At 37.5% G+C, this 21,798-nt stretch overlaps 1 protein-coding gene across 1 annotated transcript; it reads left to right on the top strand.

The window, feature by feature from the left end:
- Positions 1-1,827: 1,827 nt before the first annotated feature.
- Positions 1,828-21,290, top strand: LOC127107760 (dirigent protein 22). The gene is made up of 2 exons (XM_051045083.1): positions 1,828-2,327; positions 21,008-21,290. The coding sequence occupies exons 1-2, from the start codon at positions 1,850-1,852 to the stop codon at positions 21,121-21,123; spliced, it is 594 nt and encodes a 197-aa protein (XP_050901040.1). The 5' UTR covers positions 1,828-1,849; the 3' UTR covers positions 21,124-21,290.
- Positions 21,291-21,798: the final 508 nt, after the last annotated feature.

Raw genomic sequence — 21,798 nt, 5'->3', positions numbered from 1 at the left:
GAGCGTTGCAAACTTGTGTGAAAGATCTAGAATGACATCCATTCAAAATAGACACAAGTTTGCAGCACTAACTTCAACTTCATTCTTATTTCATTATGGATTCTATTATGGGACATCTAAGTTTCTGAAACATTCTTTGTGTATATTATTTATGGTTTGTTGTTGATGAATGTTGTTGTTAATGTTTGTTCAAAATATGAACTTATTATATATTATGTGGTTTGAGTGTTTTTCCAATCCCTTACTGAATATATAACTTTTCATATTGCATTAGAAAATTCTAATATGATAGATAAAATTATATTAGAAAACAAGTACACATTTAATTCTTGACAAGAATTCTTTTATTTGTTATCTGCATATTGTTCTTTAACTGTTAGAACTTTATTTAATGATTGTAGATCTTCAACCTCCCCTCTCTCCACCTCTAATTTTGTTTGTAAAGTAAATAATATTTTGTAAAATGAACTAGAGGTGAAAGAAGGGGCGGTTGAGGAACTAGGCTCATTAAACAAAGTTTTAACTGTTAAGGACAAAAATGTGGATAAGGAGTTGAAGAAATCTTGTCAAGCATTTGAACATAAACTTATTCTTTTAATATAACTTAATTTGTCATATTATATTATTCTAAATCAAATTAAAAGATTATATATTTAGTGAATATTGAGAAAATAAGTTTTCCACATAATTTAGAATAAACTCAGTTATATATATTACAATGGTTGTTTATACAAATCGTTATTAAATGTTATGCTTTGAAGAATATCACAACGGTTGTGGAAACATTGTACATACTATCATACCTTATGTCACAGCGGTTGATTCAACATGGTGGTATCCATTATCCAACCGTTATGATAGGTGTTTTCCGTAGTAGTGATTTCGGTAATAAATCAATAAGTTGGATTAGGGAGCATGTTTGTTATAATTTCTTCTATGTTATGATTAATGGAAGCCTCACTTTTGATTTCCAAGCAAAGAGAGGGCTCAGATTAATTTGAGTAGCATTAATGATATCGGGAATTCGTTTAGTAGCTGTATTACTTGGAAATTGGAAAATGGGGAGTCAATTGACTTTTTGGAGGGATGTTTGGATTGGTCAAGACTCTTCATCTAGGAAATTCACACTGCTGTTTAAATTCTTGCAGGAACCACAAATGAAGATTGATGGTGTTGGTTCTTGGATTAACATGATTTGGTCCATTTCGGCCTTGCTGCTCCAGATGATCTCAGGAATAAAGTAGAATTACTGCATTGTATTCTGATAGGAATTTCTTCCTCAGTGGGCATCCCAGATAGGTGTTTTGGGTGGTTTGACCCTAATGGCTTCTCTGTCAAATCAGCTTATTCCAAATTATTTTGTGGCCACGGATTAGGAACAAAATATAAAACATCAACTAAAATGACAAAAAAGAAAGAAAAAAATAAAATATATATATATATATATATATATATATATATATATATATATATATATATATATATATATATATATATATATATATATATATATATATATATATATATATATATATATATATATATATATATATAAATCTAACCCAAATTTGCATTTAGTCAAATTAAACGTACTAAGTTTGAAAGTCTTAATTTAATAAATAAATATAAATATTATTAAATAAGATACTAATTTGTAAGTTTAAATTTGAATGGAATGATTATAAATCTAATTAAATTATAATTTTTGTTCTAAACCCTCATGAAGATATTTAAGTTGTATTTGACCTAGTTTGTTTTAGTCTCCTCTTCTAAGTGGTATTTATAAGTTGTTTCCTTTATCTCTAATTATAATATGATCAATTTTCATTATTCTCCTCTCTCCTCCACAATGCCTCCCCAAACTTTTCTCACTTTCTTCTTCTTCCTTCTCCTATCTTGCAACACCATCACTTCTTTAACATCATCATCATCACAAAATGATGACACTTTCGATTTTGTTCGTCCTCTAAATCCCAAGTTGTTAGGCTTAAACAAGAAGCAAAAGCTAAGTCATTTAAGATTCTATTGGCATGACATAATGAATGGAAAAAACCCAACATCAATTATGGTTGTTCCACCAACCTTAAACTCGACCACTTTTTTTGGTTCAGTTCACATGATTGACAACCCTTTGACTTTAGGACCAGAATTGAGTTCGAAACTTGTTGGAAAAGCTCAAGGCTTCTATGCATCTGCTTCACAAGAGGAGATTGCTTTCCTTAATGGCATGAATTTTGTTTTCATTGAAGGAAAGTATAATGGAAGTAGTATCACTATTTTGGGGAGGAACCCTATTTATGATAAGGTTAGAGAGATGCCTGTTGTTGGTGGTGTAAGACCCCAATTTTGGCCCTAAGATCCCTCATGGCCCATATCATATCATATCATGGCCTCAAGGATCATTGCATACCCTAGCTTCCCTCCTAGTGGGTGGGATACCTTGTGAGTGTGGTTCTTGATCACCAAGCATGTATTGCATTTGTATGTCATTGCTTTTCATATGTTTACTAACCAAAAGTACAAAAATATTGTCATCTAACCATGTTGCTTGCAGCTGAAGCAATCATCAGTTAATCAGTCAAATCAGACCTTGAGCAATAGAGGGTGGCCATTCTTGAAGAATTTGGACACCATGATCATTCAAAAAGAGTTCATATAACTTGTGGTATCATTTGGAAGCAAGATCTCATGTGAAAGAGGCCTGAAATTCATCAGAACATGGCCCAGTCAAACAAAAGTCAATAAAAGTCAACTGTGGTCAACTGTGGATTTAATCAGTGATTTGATGGTTGGAAATGGTTGAAAATGTCTCATTCATGTCTATATAAACTTCATTTGGCATTTCAAAGACCAAGATTGAAGGAATTGAGCTCAGACAGACAGTTTCCCAAAATGGCAAATGAACCTGTGACTTTCAGCTGCCCAAAATGGAAAATTTTTCCCCTCAAGATAACTTCATGATACAAGCTTCAAATCAAAATTTGTCCAACATGAAAATTGAAGGTCTTGATCTCACCTTTCCAAAAAGTCCAAGAACTCAAAAATCCAGTGTGTGGTTTGCAAGATATGATCAGATGAATTTCAAAAAAAGACCCGTAATCGGGAGGGCATAACTACCACATGGTTTATCCAAAATGCAAGTTCTTTATATGCACAAACTCCATTTAATATGTACTTCAAAGTTGCATAATTGGATTTTTGGGAAAAGGCTCCGTGCAAAATGCCATTTTTGAAGTGAATCAATTTAAGGAGAGGGGCAAAATGGTCCATATTTGAAAATATTGAGAATTTGGAAACAAGGCTTATACCACCAGCTCCCAAATGATAATTGTGAGGGATTCCAAGTGAAAATTCTGCAGGAACTTACTTCTAAGCATTGAAGGCAAAAAGATCCAAATTGCACATAAGCCATTTTGCTTTAATTTTCAATTTTCACTAATTAAGATTATTGGATTAAGCATTGCATATATATTACTAATCCATAACAGAATTACTGTCTAATCACAATTTCACCCGCATTCTACAAAAAACTCATAACAGAAAATTTTCACAAAAGATCACATTCTCTCATTTCTCTGGTTTTTTTGCTCAAAGCTTTTTGAGAATTTTTTGAAGAATTCATCTAGAATTCATCAATTGGAAGCAAATTTTCTTGTGGATTCTGAATTTGCAGGTTGTCTTGAAATGCTGTTGAGGAAGAACGAAGGCAATTGATGACAAGATCGAGCTGTGGCAAAAACATTCTTCATCCATATCAGTCGCTGATTCTTGAGCGTTTGTGCGTCGTCGAGCTGAGGTCGCGTCATCATTCACCTTCCACGCCATTCTGCTGCATCTGTTTCATACCTTCGAGCTCGAATTCGCGCGAATCCATCATTGCCGTCATCAAGAAAGGTCGGAAATCGAATTTCAAGATAGCTTAAATTGAGTTAGGGATGTGTTAGATTATGCTGTGTAGAGTGTATATCAAATTGTAGCATTAGAAATTGTTGGATATTGGTTGAGCTATTGCGATTTTAGGTTTTTCGACGCCGTCCGTTTCTTTCCTTCGATTCGCATTATGTAGTAAGCTATTGTTGAAATTGATTATGGATTCATGCTCCTGATGCCGAGCCGGTTCGACCGGTATGCGTTTCGCGTGTTTCCATGGACATTCGTCCAAAACCTGCATTTCAGTGAAGAACTGATGAACGAAGATGAAGAACATTCATCATTTCTGGGAATATTTCCCCCTTTTGATCCGCTTCATCACAATTGCCGTGCGTTTCAGTGTTTCCGCTCCCAGATTAAATCTCGGCCGTCCATCCCTTGTAACTGCAACGCTGTCGTTTAGGGCTTTGGCTTTAATATTACAATTGTGCCACTGGCACCAAATTAAACTAAATAATCCTAAATTAATTCTAAATAATTCTTAAATAATTATTTAAAATCTTAGAAAATTCATATAATATTCAAAAATGATCCAAAAATACCATTCTTTTTTTGTTAATCATATTTTCTCATCTACTATTTTATAAAAATGAAAAAACAAAATAGTGCTTGAAAAAAATATTAATTGACCTAGATGTGTTATTAATGTGTATTATTTTCATACACATTACCATTTTAATTGTCTAGACCATATACTCCATCCAAATTAATTGAAAATTGAAACACTTGCTCTTGACATACTTCTGGATTTTTTGACATAGATTTCATAATTTTTGAGTCTATGGTTTATTATATATGAATTATTGAATTGGATATGTATATATGTGACATAGTTGGATGTGCTGTACTCCCCAAATATTTTTTCATACTTCCCGTTGGCCAATGGCCTTGAATTTTTGCAGGAAACTCATTTGATATGTTAGCTATCACTGTTAATTTTTGTGGATTTTATAATCCATTTTTCTATTTGATCCATATTTTTTCTTGCTGCCTAGCATGTTAGAACTTCATTTGTGTCACATTTAGAATATATGTTGCCATATGCACATACTTTATCCAATGGACATGAAAATTGATAGCATAGTTCCTAACACATTAATGTAGCATTTGGCTTTGGTCCTACTAATTTACCATGTACCATTGCTGTTTACCATTAGATTGAAGTTGATGCATAATTTTTGACTTCATTTGATGTTGTTTTTGCATGCTGTACCATGTTTAATTAATTCCCATTGATCTACCCGTCCAAATGACTTGAAATTTAATATGTGGCTTGTTGAATGCCTTCTGGTTAGAACATAATTTTTGTGGAATTTACTGTGTTGTTTTGATATTTTTTTGGATGTAATCATTCTGGTTGTCCGTATATGATTCAGCATTGCTCACTTGGCCTTACATGTTGCATAAATTAAAATAGGAACATAGTTTGAATATGGGACCAATGGGGATCCCTTTGTATTTGATATTATTTGACTTTAATCATGAATTGGCTGCTGTTTTAAGATTTTTCCATCTTTTGACCCTAGGCTAGTCCTAGTGGTCATGTTACTTACATTTGAAGTTAATTGTGCCTTTTCAGGTTAAGGAGTTAATGATTAAGGAATTTGCTCCACATTATGGATTGTGTTACTTGACACATATGACTAATGTATTTGTTTTGTAGGATGTTTGGTTCATGTGAGCCTTGTGCTATGCACATCATTAATTGTATAATTGTACTTTGTTAATTGATTCTTATGTTGTTATCTGTTTATGGATGGGATGCTGATTTTATTGGATTGTTTCCAGGTACCCTTTAGTCGTTCAGTTCTCTTAAGAACTTGCTTTGCTTTGCTTAAATAGCAACTTGCATTGAGGTATAAAACCTTCTTCTTCATGTAGTCTGGAGACCCGGTCTGTTATTTGACCGGGCAAATTGTCTGAAGTCCTCCTTAAGAGGCATTGATTGTGTATGTTTATATTTGTCCCAAGCAGGAAAAGTCCTCATTTGAGGCAATTGGTGGAAGGTAGAGATAAGTAGCCTATCTCCCACTATTCAGTGAGTCTTCTCCTTGCTCCCATTACATGGTTGTAGCATTGAGATCCAAACCCAAGATCTATCGAGTCTATATATAGGGGAAAGAGTTCCATCTTTCTGAACTCCCCCACATTCTTATATTTACATGCTCTCTCGGACATGAGATAGAAGCAATGAGGCACACCCCTCATATCCTTTCATCTGCTTCACCTGAGCCCCTCAATGGCCAGGTTAAGAGCGACACTTACCTCGTACAGTGGACTTTCATAGTCAAACCCTTTTGCTTGAGCCTCATGAATGGTTATAGCGTGTGCTACTTGAATTTATGTGATTGATTACTTGATTCATTTATACATGATTACTTGAGTTTGCCATTGTGCATTTTTCATCTTTGTTTGCCATTAGTGCATGATCATTTCTTTTGTCCTCGTGACATTGTTGTTTACCCATTGAGGAACCAGTTATAAGTCCCTGTAAGTTGGCATCTGTTCCCATGACATGGAAGGGGTAGAGTGTAAGACCTCATTGGTCACTCATACCCATTGCCTAGTGCATTTATTTGTTGTATGTGAGGATTCATTGTAAGTCCCTGTGATGTGGCATTTGTACTCCTAGGATCATACTGTGGAGGTTAACATAAGTCCAGATGGATTGGCAGTTGACTTCCCTGTTTTGTTTCTGTTTTATTCTGAGGGAGATTAGTGTAAGTCCATAGAGTGGCTTCTGATATCCTTGCTTGTTTTAGGAGACAGGTATAAGACCATTGAGTGGCATCCAGTATCCGCTTTTATTTACTTTCATCTGTGACCATGTTCATATTATTGCTCGGTTGTAGCCTATTCCTAAGGACGCACTTGAGTCATCTTCTATATGACTTCAAGAGGCGAACCGCTTAAGAAGTTTTACATTCCACCATTATCCATTCATCCCATTGTGCCCTACCTTTTCACACATGTTTTAAAAACTTGAAATAAATGTTGTGCAAACATTCTCACCTCTTTCCAAATTAGAAACTTGGACCTTAGGTCCATGATTTTCCAAACTCCATTTTTGTAAATACTTCATTTTGAATTGACTTTAATCATACTTTGACTTTTTGTAAATAATCCAAATAACTTCACCCATTCAAATGATTTTGTGGCTTTGTCCATGTTTGTTAAGTTTTCATACATTAGCTATAGGTTTGATTTACCCTAGTTGGTTGATATTAATCTCACCTATTTGTCCTTAGTAGATGAATTGTAAGCCTTCCTTGCCTATTATAGGGTTAACCCCTCCCTGGCAAGTGGAAGCTTTTCTCACATGGTGGACTAGTTGTTATATAAGGTTGAGTTTTCTCCCGTGGGTAACGTAAGACCTTTAAGCTTGTGTTTTAAAATTGAATCCACTAACTTTTGGAAATCTTTTAGCCGAACTACGGCGTTTTGATCCTTACCTTTGATGGAAGGTACGTAGGCAACGGGTTCATCCGTTCGAACACAAAAATAATTAACATGTACATTCTTTCCTCACCATCCCACTCATGTTTGCACATTACTTATGTCATGACAAATAATAATTTTCAAACAACAAAGTGTAAAAAGGGCTCCCTAGGAGTACCTAGGACGCATTGGGTGCCTAACACCTTCCCATTGCGTAATTTACCCCTTACCCCGATCTCTGATCTTTTTCATTAGTTTTCTACGTGTAAAACTTCTTAGGTTTTTGTTCGCTTTTTAACCAGTCCTTAGGATAAATAAAAGTGCGGTGGCGACTCTATATTCATTGTATACATTGCTTATGATTTAATTGATAGATCATATAGTAACGAATACACCGCTACAGAAAAGTGGCGACTCCACTGGGGAATGAGTCCTTGGTGGTATTGCCTACTTTTCACCTTTGTGTTATATATTATTATTTGTTATTTGACATATTTTTGTACAACTTGGGATAACTGTATTGATTGTAATGTTTGAATTGCTTGATATACAATTGCTGTTTGCTTTGGTGATCTCTGTGAGATGAGTTCTATACCCGAACTCGAGTGCACTTTAGGATAGGAGAATGGCGTAGTCTTGTTGACTGGTGTGGAGTAGTCCTTAGCCAGTTGACTTGCGAGTCCATTCACTTGGTGGAGGTCATGTTGGATTAATAATGTCACACAAGTTATTTGTGGTTAGGCATTATTCTTTCAATCATGTGCCTTAGAAGCCAAGGACCTTAGTTTACCAAACCCATCTTGGCCTATTTTTAGGACGTAGTGCGGAGGTCGTTCAGATGTAAGTTCTGATGCGATTGTCACGCGATACTACACTCATAAGAGTTTCTCTTGAGAATATTCTTGGAATACGAGTATTCGTTCCTCCGATAATATTCGAGAGATGGGACGATGATTATGGGAACCTCTGGTAGAACATGTCTGGCAGGTTTAAACCCTAGTACACTCCCGTTGGGTGGTTCTTAACCTAGACTCCATGCTCGTGACTCTCAGCAAACCCGTGATTCGTGGTTGAGTCGTTCAAACATCGTTAATATCAATGGATCCCGGATCAGGTGTAAAACCTAAAATCCACCAAAGCGGCTGGTTGATATTAGGGATGTTGAGCCGGTTCATGTACCGTTAATATCAATGGAACTTGGGTGTCGATAAGGTGAAAACCTAAATCCACCAAAATGGATGATTGATATTAGGGATACAATGAGCTTTCCCACGACCTTTGTTTGGTGTGCTTTGCTTGATCCTTGAGTGTGATTGTTGCATTCATGCATTCATACATTCATCTGCATCCATATCATCAGATAAAAAGAAAATTTTCAAGGAACTCAAACGAGTTTATTTGCAAAAATTTTCAAACATGAAAAAACCGGGAAAATTTTTTCACCTGATATATCTGATGAGATATTCTCATATATGATCAAAATGTTAAAATTTCAAAGTTTGCAAATAGAACCCTCGAGTTCCTTTGAAATAAAAAACAAGCATATGCATAAACACTTCATGCATCATTTGCATAAGCGGGTGTTTTGTTCCGGTCTCCCGTCCTGTGGCCTGACCCTGCGATCTTCATTTATTTTGAAGACGCACTTCGCCGGTATTATACCAGAGCCGATTCTGCCAGATTGATGGATCATCCTGAGCAAGAGAATTGTGAATTCAGAGGAGGATTTTGCCAGACTTAGTACTGTTGATGGATTTATTCCTGGTTAACCGATCCTGGGCTGGCATTGGCTACTGTTCTGGGGCATATAATGAGCACGGTCTGTTCACGAGTGGAGGATTCATCCATGACGATCAGCCTATTGAAAAGGAAGCTGTTGCTATCATTGAAGAAGATGCAGAGGATGTGAACAACTTCGTCATTCCTGGTGGTGTCTGCCACAATTGGGTCGCTGTGGATGTTCCTACAGTTATCCATAAGTCAGAGTAATAATGCTCACTTTGTTTAAAACCCTTCTCCCATGCCAAAAGGAGAAGTGATGACATGTTTGGCTCATATATACAATGATGTTTTCATTCAATTAATGCATTGTTAAACATTTGTTTTTCCATTTGTTTTCACTTTTTGCCTTTTCATGAAATCAGTGATCACAAAAAACCTGAAGAACAAGAAAATAGCTTTTTCATCTGCATAAATGATTTGCTTGTTTAAATACAAAAGCTTTTCGTTATCCAGAATCATTATGCAGGGACTTCTAAACCCATTGAACATAATGATCCAACGCCATCTCCCAAATTTGAATTCCTTGTATTCGAAGCAGAGGAAGATGATGTTGAAGGGGATTCCTGATGAGATTACCCGGACACTTGAGCAATGAAAAGCAGATCATTCAGCTGCGTCTCAAGAACCCAGCAACAGTCAGACTGGGGCATTACAAATGTAATGTAAAAAAAAAAAAAAAAAAAAAGAGGAGAAGAGGGTGAAAAATCAAAGTAAAAGCAAAAATCAGGAAAATTTTTTCAAATAGAAAAAAGAATAAAAGAAGCCTGATACCCTCAAAGTCCCTAGTTGACTGATGCTGAATGGATTCAGAGTCGTTATGACCAGCTGAATTTGATTGAAGAGAAGCGATTAACTGCCATGTGTCATGGTCAGTTATATCAGCAAAGAATGAAGAAAGCATTCGATAAGAAGGTCAAGCCTCGTGTGTTCCGAGAAGGTGACCTTGTGCTCAAGAAAGTTCTGTCTTTCGTGCCCGATTCCAGGGGCAAGTGGACTCCAAACTACGAGGGTCTATATGTTGTTAAGAGAGCCTTTTCAGGCGGAGCTTTGATGCTTACAACAATGGATGGGGAGGATTTCACTCGTCCTGTGAATTCAGATGCAGTTAAGAAATACTTTGCCTAAAAAAAAAAGTATATGCAAATGAAAAACAGAATAGCTTGCTAAGTTGAAAACCCGAAAGGGCGGCTTAGGCAAAAAAATGAGCGTCTCGGTGGAGAACCTGCAAGGGTAATCCAGGCAAAAGTTAGAGACTTGATAAAAAAGCATATTTGCATCCCGCTAGATTGAGTACCTCACTCTGGGGCAAACTAGGCAAAAATTAGGGATTTGGCAAGTAACTGCATCCTGACAAGACTTTCTGTTTCATCAGCTGTCTTTTCGTCAGAAGATTCTCGATTCGTCGTCAACTGAAGCTTCAAATACATCGAGATTCAAATTGGTAGAGAAAGGATCATTATGTTCAATGTAGCCCTCTTCCAATATATATCACTGATTTCAAATTTGTACAGATCTATGGAGTCTTGCCATTTGCAGACTACCATTCCATCAAATAAATTTGAGCTTTTATCCCATTCTTTGCACTCTTATTTGTTTCAATTCAACAAATGTTTTGCATGTTTTAATTAATAAAAATATCATTGTTTTAAAAACAAAATTTTTCAAAATTATTGTTTTAAACAAAGTGAACATTCACAAATGATAAAAGGATACTCAAAGAATTTCCCCAGTGCTCTCCCAAGGGTGGCGTGGTTTCCAACAGGTAAGACATTTGTTCATACTCCTGGTTTGGTTTGTATCCTTCTTCTCCAGATTTGGTTGTTGGGGTTGTTCCCCAAGCAGAGATTTGGTTGTTGGGGTTGTTCCCTAAGCAGAGCTTCTGTGGATTTTGACTCCCCGAAGCAGAATTGTGAATTGAAGACTCAGTCTGTTCTCCAGCAGTAGTCTCTCCCCGGCTTGATTGCTCAGTTGTTCAGAAAATTTGTGGTTAGTGGGTTGATATCCCCGTATCCCGTATTTCTCCCTAAGTGAGTTGCCAGCATAATTGCAAGTCGAGTTGTTGGTGGGGTTGTTCCCCCAAGCAGAGTGTTGTTGAAGACTCAGTTTTCTCCAGCAGCAGTTTTCCCCGGCATGGATGCTTTCCTTGTGGAAAACTCGGCGGTTGATAGTTTGCCACCTTAGTGCCTCGCCACTTTCTCCAGTGGGTCGCTATCCCTAGACTTTATTTGTCTCCTTGGCACAGTAGAGCTGTTATTGATATCCCCATTGCAGGTCGCGAGCAGAGTTGTTGTCACTCCTTCCCAGCACAGTTGCCAGCGGATTTGTCTGTTTTCTCAGCACGGTCGCTTTCCTTTTGGAAGACTCGGTAAGTCAGTGGTTTGATACCCGGTACTTTACCTTTTCCTCGGCAAAGTCGTCAGTGGAGGTGTTTACGTTCCCTCTATCAGAATGGTTGTTATTCTCAGCAGAGCAGGATTTATTTTCCTACTCAGTGGTTGATTGGGTTGATATCCCAGTATTTTCATCCACTTTCTCCAGCATTTGTCTGCAGAGCGGTTGTTGTGGCAGTGTTGCCTGTTGAACCTCCTTTAATCCCCGGTATGGTCGGTCGATAGCTCCGTCATCCAGAGATTGGATTGGTTCCCTGATTACTTTTCGATCCTCAGTAGAGCGGATTTTATTGCAGAATCTGCTGATGTGATCCATCAGATGTGTGTTCGCCCCGAGTAGAGTGGTTTGTTGCAGAATCTACTTGTTTGGTGTTTTCCTTCCTCAGTGGGTTGTCCCCCGAGAGAGTAGTTGATGATATCCCCAGTAGAGTTGCTTGTGCAGCCAAACTCTATCCGGGTGACCTTTGCTCCCTCAGTGGGTTGTTCCCCAATGGAGCTATGTTGGATCCGTTTCCATAGCAGTGTTTGCTAGGATCCCCTGCAGGACTCTGAGATTTTCTCTTGTTCCCCGACAGATTTGTCTTTGTGGCTCTTTGCCTGTTGTGACTTTCTGTGCCCTAGTTGGGACGATCGTTGATCCATTGCTCAGAGATTTGGTATTCTCTTGATATCCCTGATTCTTTTGCTTCTGCTTCCTAGCAGTACCCGCAGATCTTTGCTTTATAGCATGTAGATCTCCAGCAGAATTGGCTTTCCAGTTGGTTTTCCCCTGGAAGTGTAATACCGGACGTTTGATTCCTGGACCTGTTGTGTTAGAAATGTCTGTTTTGTCAGCATTCATCAAACATAAATCACGCATATTCATGCATATTCATAAAACATTCAAATATTCATGTTGCATTTTTGCCATATATCCTTTGTTTGTTGTTCCCTGCTATGGTGATATGGATCTTTATAGATCTTCCTAAGCAGATGTCGGGTGTTAAATCTCTCCATGTAGAGTCAGCCCCATAAGCAGAAAATGTCTGTCTGTCCTTCTGCAGTTCCCCACTGAGATATACCCTCGTGGATGACGGTTTCTTCCGTTTCCTCCCCAACATATATATTGGGATGGAGTTTTCCTATTTGAGTTATATCCTCATTAGGACGTGTCTTGATTCAGTCTGTCTTTTCGGATCTTTCCCGAATTTGACGTTTGTCGTCTGTTCCTTGTGCTTCCCTGTGGTGATTTTTATCCCCAGCGGAGTTTCGGGCCTCTACCCTTATACCGGTAGTTGTAAGTCCTATTGTTCCCTTCCTCTTGGCGGAATTTGTGGTTATATACCTTTCATTCCTCCGCAAGAGTCGATTTTGGCCTCTACCCTTATACCGGAAGTTGTAAGTCCTATTTTTCCTGGCTTTCTTGGCAGAACTTGTGGTTATATACCTTTTAGTCCCCAGCCAGAGTTGTTGGCTTTCTACCTGATAGTCGGTAGTCGTAAATCCTAATTCCCTACTCTCCAACAGAGTTTGTGGTCTGTTATAAACCTCATTTTTGGTTTCTCGTGCGGATTCGTGATTTATTCTATCCCCACGCAGAGTTTTGGTTTTCTACCCCGTATTCGGTAGATGTAAACCCTAATTGATGGTTATTCCCACCAGAGTATGGCTACTGCCCTTATACCGGTAGTCGTAAGTCCTATCTCTTTTCCCCTAGCAGTGGTAACCTTTGTGGTTCGATCTGGTTGTTGGTGGATTTCCTGTTGTTGTGGTGTTATCCCAAACAGAGTTCTGTTCCCGGTGGTGATTTATATCCCCAGTGGAGTTTGTGGTATTCTACCCCATATTCGGTAGTCGTAAATCCTATGACGCTGTGATTTTTTTTCTCCAGCGGATTTCTATCTTATGATACGTGCGGATAATTGCCGGTTGCTAGCAATGTTATCCTCATCTGAGTCTTTGGTTTCTTATCCAGTAGTCGGTATTGTTAAACCTCTTGTTTTCTCAGCCAGATTTTCGGTCTTCTGCCCCGTATTCGGTAGATGTAAACCCTAATCGCCTTTGTGGTTATCTTCATTCAATATTCGATGTTGATATTCCTCCCTGCTTTGGGTAGTTGCTCTTGAGTAAGCAATTGTTTTCCCAGCAGTCTTCTGGATCATTGCCGGATGCTTGCAATGTTGTCCTTTTGAATTCGCCAGTGGGTCTTGTCACCGTTTGCTAGTGATTTGTTCTCGGATCATTGATTGTTTATCAATGTATTCCTTGCCTTTGCGGATAATTGCCGGGTACTTGCAATTTATCCCCAGTGAGTCTTTCACTTACCCGTTTGGTTGGTAATATTGTTGCTCCCCTTTGATTGGTCATCATTATATACCTAGTTTTGGTATCCCGATGTCTTTCCTTTCGGTCGATTTATCCTTTGTTAACCCTTATACCGGTTGTGGATAATCTTCCATGCGAGTATACTATCCACGTTCTGACGGTAATGGATAATATATCTCATGCACTCTTCAGTTGAAGCCTTTTGTGTTTTCCCTGGTCGAGTAGGATTCGTGTTCCCTTTGCGGAGTCGAATATTCTTCCTTGTTGTTGGATGATTGCCGGATGCTTGCAATTTATCCCTTTGAGTTGTCTTTCGTTTACCCGGATGCTTGGTAACGATTGTCTCTCTTTTTGGTTAGTCACCTATTATATACTTCGGTATCTCTGGTGTCTTTTCCTTTCGAGTATATTATTCACGGTCTGCCGGTAATGAATAATATGTCTCATGCGCTCTTTGGTTGGAGTCCTGTGTTGACTTTCCCCACCTGAGCAAGATTCGTATTCTTTGTAGAATCGAATATCCATCCTTTAACCAGTTTGTGTTTCGGATGTGTGTTTTGGCATATATACCAATCCACGTTTCGGTAGATCACCTATTATATACTTCGGTATCTCTGGTGTTTCTTACCAGGCGAGTTTATTATCTACGTTCTGACGGTAATAGATAATATGTCTCATGCGAGTATCTTATCCACGGTCTGCCGGTAATGGATATTATATCTCATGTATTCTTTGGGTTTGTGTCCCCAGTCGAGTAAAATTCGTCTTCCCGTTGTGGATTCGAATGTCCATCCTGTAAGTCGATTTGCTTTTTCAAGCCCTCCTTTCGGATGATGAGTGTCTTGGCATATATACCAATTCACTTTTTCGGTCGGTCACCTATTATATACCTCGGTATCCCTGGTGTTCCTTCCTTTCTACTCCCTATTATGACCTTGGTCCCCTGTGGAGTCAGATTTTCCTGAGTATTATACCCTTTGTAGGTCTTTCTCAGATGTTGGTTGATTGATATCTCTCACCCTTATACCGGTCTTAGATATTCATTCTTCCTGAGTTTGTTACCCTTATACCGGTAACACCTCATTCCTGTTGCTTTCCCAGGAGAGTCTCGTTGTTAGACATTCCCCTGCGGAGTTTCCTTTGGTGATTTTTACCCTTTGCTATATGGGCGTTTCCCCCAATATATGCATTTCCCGGCAGGGAGGTTCTATGTGAATCTTTTCCTGGTCCGAGTCCGGATTTTTATCCGAAGTATCCTTGATGGATAAGTTGAGTCAGCTTATGTCTTTCCAATGGATTTATTTTCCTCTGGAATTCTTTATCCCCCGGTGTGAGTCCTTTGCTTCCCCAGCAAGCTCTCTAGTCCGATGTCTGTTATCCCCAATCGGAGTCGTGTCTAGTTCACGCTACGTCAGTTTTGTCATTACCCTAATCAAAGTCGTGTCCTGCTCACGCATTCTTTTTCTTATTATCCCCCAATAAGAGTCTTATTAGTTGAGTCTCTGTTCCTGGTGAGTGTATTACTCCGATGGATCATCCTTTTCTTCTGTGTGAACAATATATTCCCCACAGAATTTGCTTTTTGCATGCATACATCTGCATCATGAGGTCGCTTAGGGACCAAAATTTGTCTCATTACTATTATTTAAGCCCATTCTACCGCGTCGAGATGAAGATTTCTAAACTTCACTTCTCCGGCTAGAATGACCTTAAATAGGGGCATCTGTAAGACCCCAATTTTGGCCCTAAGATCCCTCATGGCCCATATCATATCATATCATGGCCTCAAGGATCATTGCATACCCTAGCTTCCCTCCTAGTGGGTGGGATACCTTGTGAGTGTGGTTCTTGATCACCAAGCATGTATTGCATTTGTATGTCATTGCTTTTCATATGTTTACTAACCAAAAGTACAAAAATATTGTCATCTAACCATGTTGCTTGCAGCTGAAGCAATCATCAGTTAATCAGTCAAATCAGACCTTGAGCAATAGAGGGTGGCCATTCTTGAAGAATTTGGACACCATGATCATTCAAAAAGAGTTCATATAACTTGTGGTATCATTTGGAAGCAAGATCTCATGTGAAAGAGGCCTGAAATTCATCAGAACATGGCCCAGTCAAACAAAAGTCAATAAAAGTCAACTGTGGTCAACTGTGGATTTAATCAGTGATTTGATGGTTGGAAATGGTTGAAAATGTCTCATTCATGTCTATATAAACTTCATTTGGCATTTCAAAGACCAAGATTGAAGGAATTGAGCTCAGACAGACAGTTTCCCAAAATGGCAAATGAACCTGTGACTTTCAGCTGCCCAAAATGGAAAATTTTTCCCCTCAAGATAACTTCATGATACAAGCTTCAAATCAAAATTTGTCCAACATGAAAATTGAAGGTCTTGATCTCACCTTTCCAAAAAGTCCAAGAACTCAAAAATCCAGTGTGTGGTTTGCAAGATATGATCAGATGAATTTCAAAAAAAGACCCGTAATCGGGAGGGCATAACTACCACATGGTTTATCCAAAATGCAAGTTCTTTATATGCACAAACTCCATTTAATATGTACTTCAAAGTTGCATAATTGGATTTTTGGGAAAAGGCTCCGTGCAAAATGCCATTTTTGAAGTGAATCAATTTAAGGAGAGGGGCAAAATGGTCCATATTTGAAAATATTGAGAATTTGGAAACAAGGCTTATACCACCAGCTCCCAAATGATAATTGTGAGGGATTCCAAGTGAAAATTCTGCAGGAACTTACTTCTAAGCATTGAAGGCAAAAAGATCCAAATTGCACATAAGCCATTTTGCTTTAATTTTCAATTTTCACTAATTAAGATTATTGGATTAAGCATTGCATATATATTACTAATCCATAACAGAATTACTGTCTAATCACAATTTCACCCGCATTCTACAAAAAACTCATAACAGAAAATTTTCACAAAAGATCACATTCTCTCATTTCTCTGGTTTTTTTGCTCAAAGCTTTTTGAGAATTTTTTGAAGAATTCATCTAGAATTCATCAATTGGAAGCAAATTTTCTTGTGGATTCTGAATTTGCAGGTTGTCTTGAAATGCTGTTGAGGAAGAACGAAGGCAATTGATGACAAGATCGAGCTGTGGCAAAAACATTCTTCATCCATATCAGTCGCTGATTCTTGAGCGTTTGTGCGTCGTCGAGCTGAGGTCGCGTCATCATTCACCTTCCACGCCATTCTGCTGCATCTGTTTCATACCTTCGAGCTCGAATTCGCGCGAATCCATCATTGCCGTCATCAAGAAAGGTCGGAAATCGAATTTCAAGATAGCTTAAATTGAGTTAGGGATGTGTTAGATTATGCTGTGTAGAGTGTATATCAAATTGTAGCATTAGAAATTGTTGGATATTGGTTGAGCTATTGCGATTTTAGGTTTTTCGACGCCGTCCGTTTCTTTCCTTCGATTCGCATTATGTAGTAAGCTATTGTTGAAATTGATTATGGATTCATGCTCCTGATGCCGAGCCGGTTCGACCGGTATGCGTTTCGCGTGTTTCCATGGACATTCGTCCAAAACCTGCATTTCAGTGAAGAACTGATGAACGAAGATGAAGAACATTCATCATTTCTGGGAATATTTCCCCCTTTTGATCCGCTTCATCACAATTGCCGTGCGTTTCAGTGTTTCCGCTCCCAGATTAAATCTCGGCCGTCCATCCCTTGTAACTGCAACGCTGTCGTTTAGGGCTTTGGCTTTAATATTACAATTGTGCCACTGGCACCAAATTAAACTAAATAATCCTAAATTAATTCTAAATAATTCTTAAATAATTATTTAAAATCTTAGAAAATTCATATAATATTCAAAAATGATCCAAAAATACCATTCTTTTTTTGTTAATCATATTTTCTCATCTACTATTTTATAAAAATGAAAAAACAAAATAGTGCTTGAAAAAAATATTAATTGACCTAGATGTGTTATTAATGTGTATTATTTTCATACACATTACCATTTTAATTGTCTAGACCATATACTCCATCCAAATTAATTGAAAATTGAAACACTTGCTCTTGACATCCTTCTGGATTTTTGACATAGATTTCATAATTTTTGAGTCTATGGTTTATTATATATGAATTATTGAATTGGATATGTATATATGTGACATAGTTGGATGTGCTGTACTCCCCAAATATTTTTTCATACTTCCCGTTGGCCAATGGCCTTGAATTTTTGCAGGAAACTCATTTGATATGTTAGCTATCACTGTTAATTTTTGTGGATTTTATAATCCATTTTTCTATTTGATCCATATTTTTTCTTGCTGCCTAGCATGTTAGAACTTCATTTGTGTCACATTTAGAATATATGTTGCCATATGCACATACTTTATCCAATGGACATGAAAATTGATAGCATAGTTCCTAACACATTAATGTAGCATTTGGCTTTGGTCCTACTAATTTACCATGTACCATTGCTGTTTACCATTAGATTGAAGTTGATGCATAATTTTTGACTTCATTTGATGTTGTTTTTGCATGCTGTACCATGTTTAATTAATTCCCATTGATCTACCCGTCCAAATGACTTGAAATTTAATATGTGGCTTGTTGAATGCCTTCTGGTTAGAACATAATTTTTGTGGAATTTACTGTGTTGTTTTGATATTTTTTTGGATGTAATCATTCTGGTTGTCCGTATATGATTCAGCATTGCTCACTTGGCCTTACATGTTGCATAAATTAAAATAGGAACATAGTTTGAATATGGGACCAATGGGGATCCCTTTGTATTTGATATTATTTGACTTTAATCATGAATTGGCTGCTGTTTTAAGATTTTTCCATCTTTTGACCCTAGGCTAGTCCTAGTGGTCATGTTACTTACATTTGAAGTTAATTGTGCCTTTTCAGGTTAAGGAGTTAATGATTAAGGAATTTGCTCCACATTATGGATTGTGTTACTTGACACATATGACTAATGTATTTGTTTTGTAGGATGTTTGGTTCATGTGAGCCTTGTGCTATGCACATCATTAATTGTATAATTGTACTTTGTTAATTGATTCTTATGTTGTTATCTGTTTATGGATGGGATGCTGATTTTATTGGATTGTTTCCAGGTACCCTTTAGTCGTTCAGTTCTCTTAAGAACTTGCTTTGCTTTGCTTAAATAGCAACTTGCATTGAGGTATAAAACCTTCTTCTTCATGTAGTCTGGAGACCCGGTCTGTTATTTGACCGGGCAAATTGTCTGAAGTCCTCCTTAAGAGGCATTGATTGTGTATGTTTATATTTGTCCCAAGCAGGAAAAGTCCTCATTTGAGGCAATTGGTGGAAGGTAGAGATAAGTAGCCTATCTCCCACTATTCAGTGAGTCTTCTCCTTGCTCCCATTACATGGTTGTAGCATTGAGATCCAAACCCAAGATCTATCGAGTCTATATATAGGGGAAAGAGTTCCATCTTTCTGAACTCCCCCACATTCTTATATTTACATGCTCTCTCGGACATGAGATAGAAGCAATGAGGCACACCCCTCATATCCTTTCATCTGCTTCACCTGAGCCCCTCAATGGCCAGGTTAAGAGCGACACTTACCTCGTACAGTGGACTTTCATAGTCAAACCCTTTTGCTTGAGCCTCATGAATGGTTATAGCGTGTGCTACTTGAATTTATGTGATTGATTACTTGATTCATTTATACATGATTACTTGAGTTTGCCATTGTGCATTTTTCATCTTTGTTTGCCATTAGTGCATGATCATTTCTTTTGTCCTCGTGACATTGTTGTTTACCCATTGAGGAACCAGTTATAAGTCCCTGTAAGTTGGCATCTGTTCCCATGACATGGAAGGGGTAGAGTGTAAGACCTCATTGGTCACTCATACCCATTGCCTAGTGCATTTATTTGTTGTATGTGAGGATTCATTGTAAGTCCCTGTGATGTGGCATTTGTACTCCTAGGATCATACTGTGGAGGTTAACATAAGTCCAGATGGATTGGCAGTTGACTTCCCTGTTTTGTTTCTGTTTTATTCTGAGGGAGATTAGTGTAAGTCCATAGAGTGGCTTCTGATATCCTTGCTTGTTTTAGGAGACAGGTATAAGACCATTGAGTGGCATCCAGTATCCGCTTTTATTTACTTTCATCTGTGACCATGTTCATATTATTGCTCGGTTGTAGCCTATTCCTAAGGACGCACTTGAGTCATCTTCTATATGACTTCAAGAGGCGAACCGCTTAAGAAGTTTTACATTCCACCATTATCCATTCATCCCATTGTGCCCTACCTTTTCACACATGTTTTAAAAACTTGAAATAAATGTTGTGCAAACATTCTCACCTCTTTCCAAATTAGAAACTTGGACCTTAGGTCCATGATTTTCCAAACTCCATTTTTGTAAATACTTCATTTTGAATTGACTTTAATCATACTTTGACTTTTTGTAAATAATCCAAATAACTTCACCCATTCAAATGATTTTGTGGCTTTGTCCATGTTTGTTAAGTTTTCATACATTAGCTATAGGTTTGATTTACCCTAGTTGGTTGATATTAATCTCACCTATTTGTCCTTAGTAGATGAATTGTAAGCCTTCCTTGCCTATTATAGGGTTAACCCCTCCCTGGCAAGTGGAAGCTTTTCTCACATGGTGGACTAGTTGTTATATAAGGTTGAGTTTTCTCCCGTGGGTAACGTAAGACCTTTAAGCTTGTGTTTTAAAATTGAATCCACTAACTTTTGGAAATCTTTTAGCCGAACTACGGCGTTTTGATCCTTACCTTTGATGGAAGGTACGTAGGCAACGGGTTCATCCGTTCGAACACAAAAATAATTAACATGTACATTCTTTCCTCACCATCCCACTCATGTTTGCACATTACTTATGTCATGACAAATAATAATTTTCAAACAACAAAGTGTAAAAAGGGCTCCCTAGGAGTACCTAGGACGCATTGGGTGCCTAACACCTTCCCATTGCGTAATTTACCCCTTACCCCGATCTCTGATCTTTTTCATTAGTTTTCTACGTGTAAAACTTCTTAGGTTTTTGTTCGCTTTTTAACCAGTCCTTAGGATAAATAAAAGTGCGGTGGCGACTCTATATTCATTGTATACATTGCTTATGATTTAATTGATAGATCATATAGTAACGAATACACCGCTACAGGTGGGAGTGGAGTTTTCAGATTTGCTAGGGGCTATGCTCAAGATACTACTTACTCGTTGGATCCTAAAACTTTTGATGCTGTTGTTGAGTACAATGTTTATGTTTTTCACTATTGATTTAATGTTTGATTTTAAGGTTTGTGTTTGTGTTGGATTTGGAATTAGTGTGATTATTAGTTTGATCAATTTGTAGTTGTAAGCAATTGGTAGGTTTGCTTGTGAAGCTTGGATTTCATGATGCTCAAAATTCATGTACTCTTTGTATTTTATTTATAGAAAAGTTTGAAATGTCAAACCTTTATGGCTGTTTTTTATATAGCAGCATCCGCATAGCTAGAATATTAATCAAATGAGAAAGGATATTGTTGGATCATGGAGGGGTTCAAGGATTATTATATTAGGTGACAATAGTGAAATTTCACTCGATTTTAATTTTTTTTTTAAAAAGGAGATATTTTGTGCAAACTAAAAATATGACTTATGAATTACCACTATAATCATTGTCAGAAAACATAGTTGAAGGGGGCAATTTATCATCCAAGTCACCACTTAAGCCACAACAATGGTGGAACATAAAAATAGAAGAAAAAACAACAACAAAATTTAAAGCTAATCATGATAAAAAAAGTCGAACTGAGTTGATCTAAACCATAATAAAATGTCAATTTAGAGCAAACTGAACCGTTTTAGTTTATATAGGATTAAATCCAATCAAAATTATAAGGTTGGTATACCGCTTCGGAATTCCGAATCATACCAAACTGTTAAAATATAATTTATCTCTAATCGAAC

This window comes from Lathyrus oleraceus, chromosome 7 (assembly GCF_024323335.1).
Source record: "Lathyrus oleraceus cultivar Zhongwan6 chromosome 7, CAAS_Psat_ZW6_1.0, whole genome shotgun sequence".
In the NCBI taxonomy this organism is placed as follows: Eukaryota; Viridiplantae; Streptophyta; class Magnoliopsida; order Fabales; family Fabaceae; genus Lathyrus; species Lathyrus oleraceus.
The sequence above is the reverse complement of the archived record's forward strand: the minus strand, read 5'-3'. Positions and strand labels throughout refer to the sequence as shown.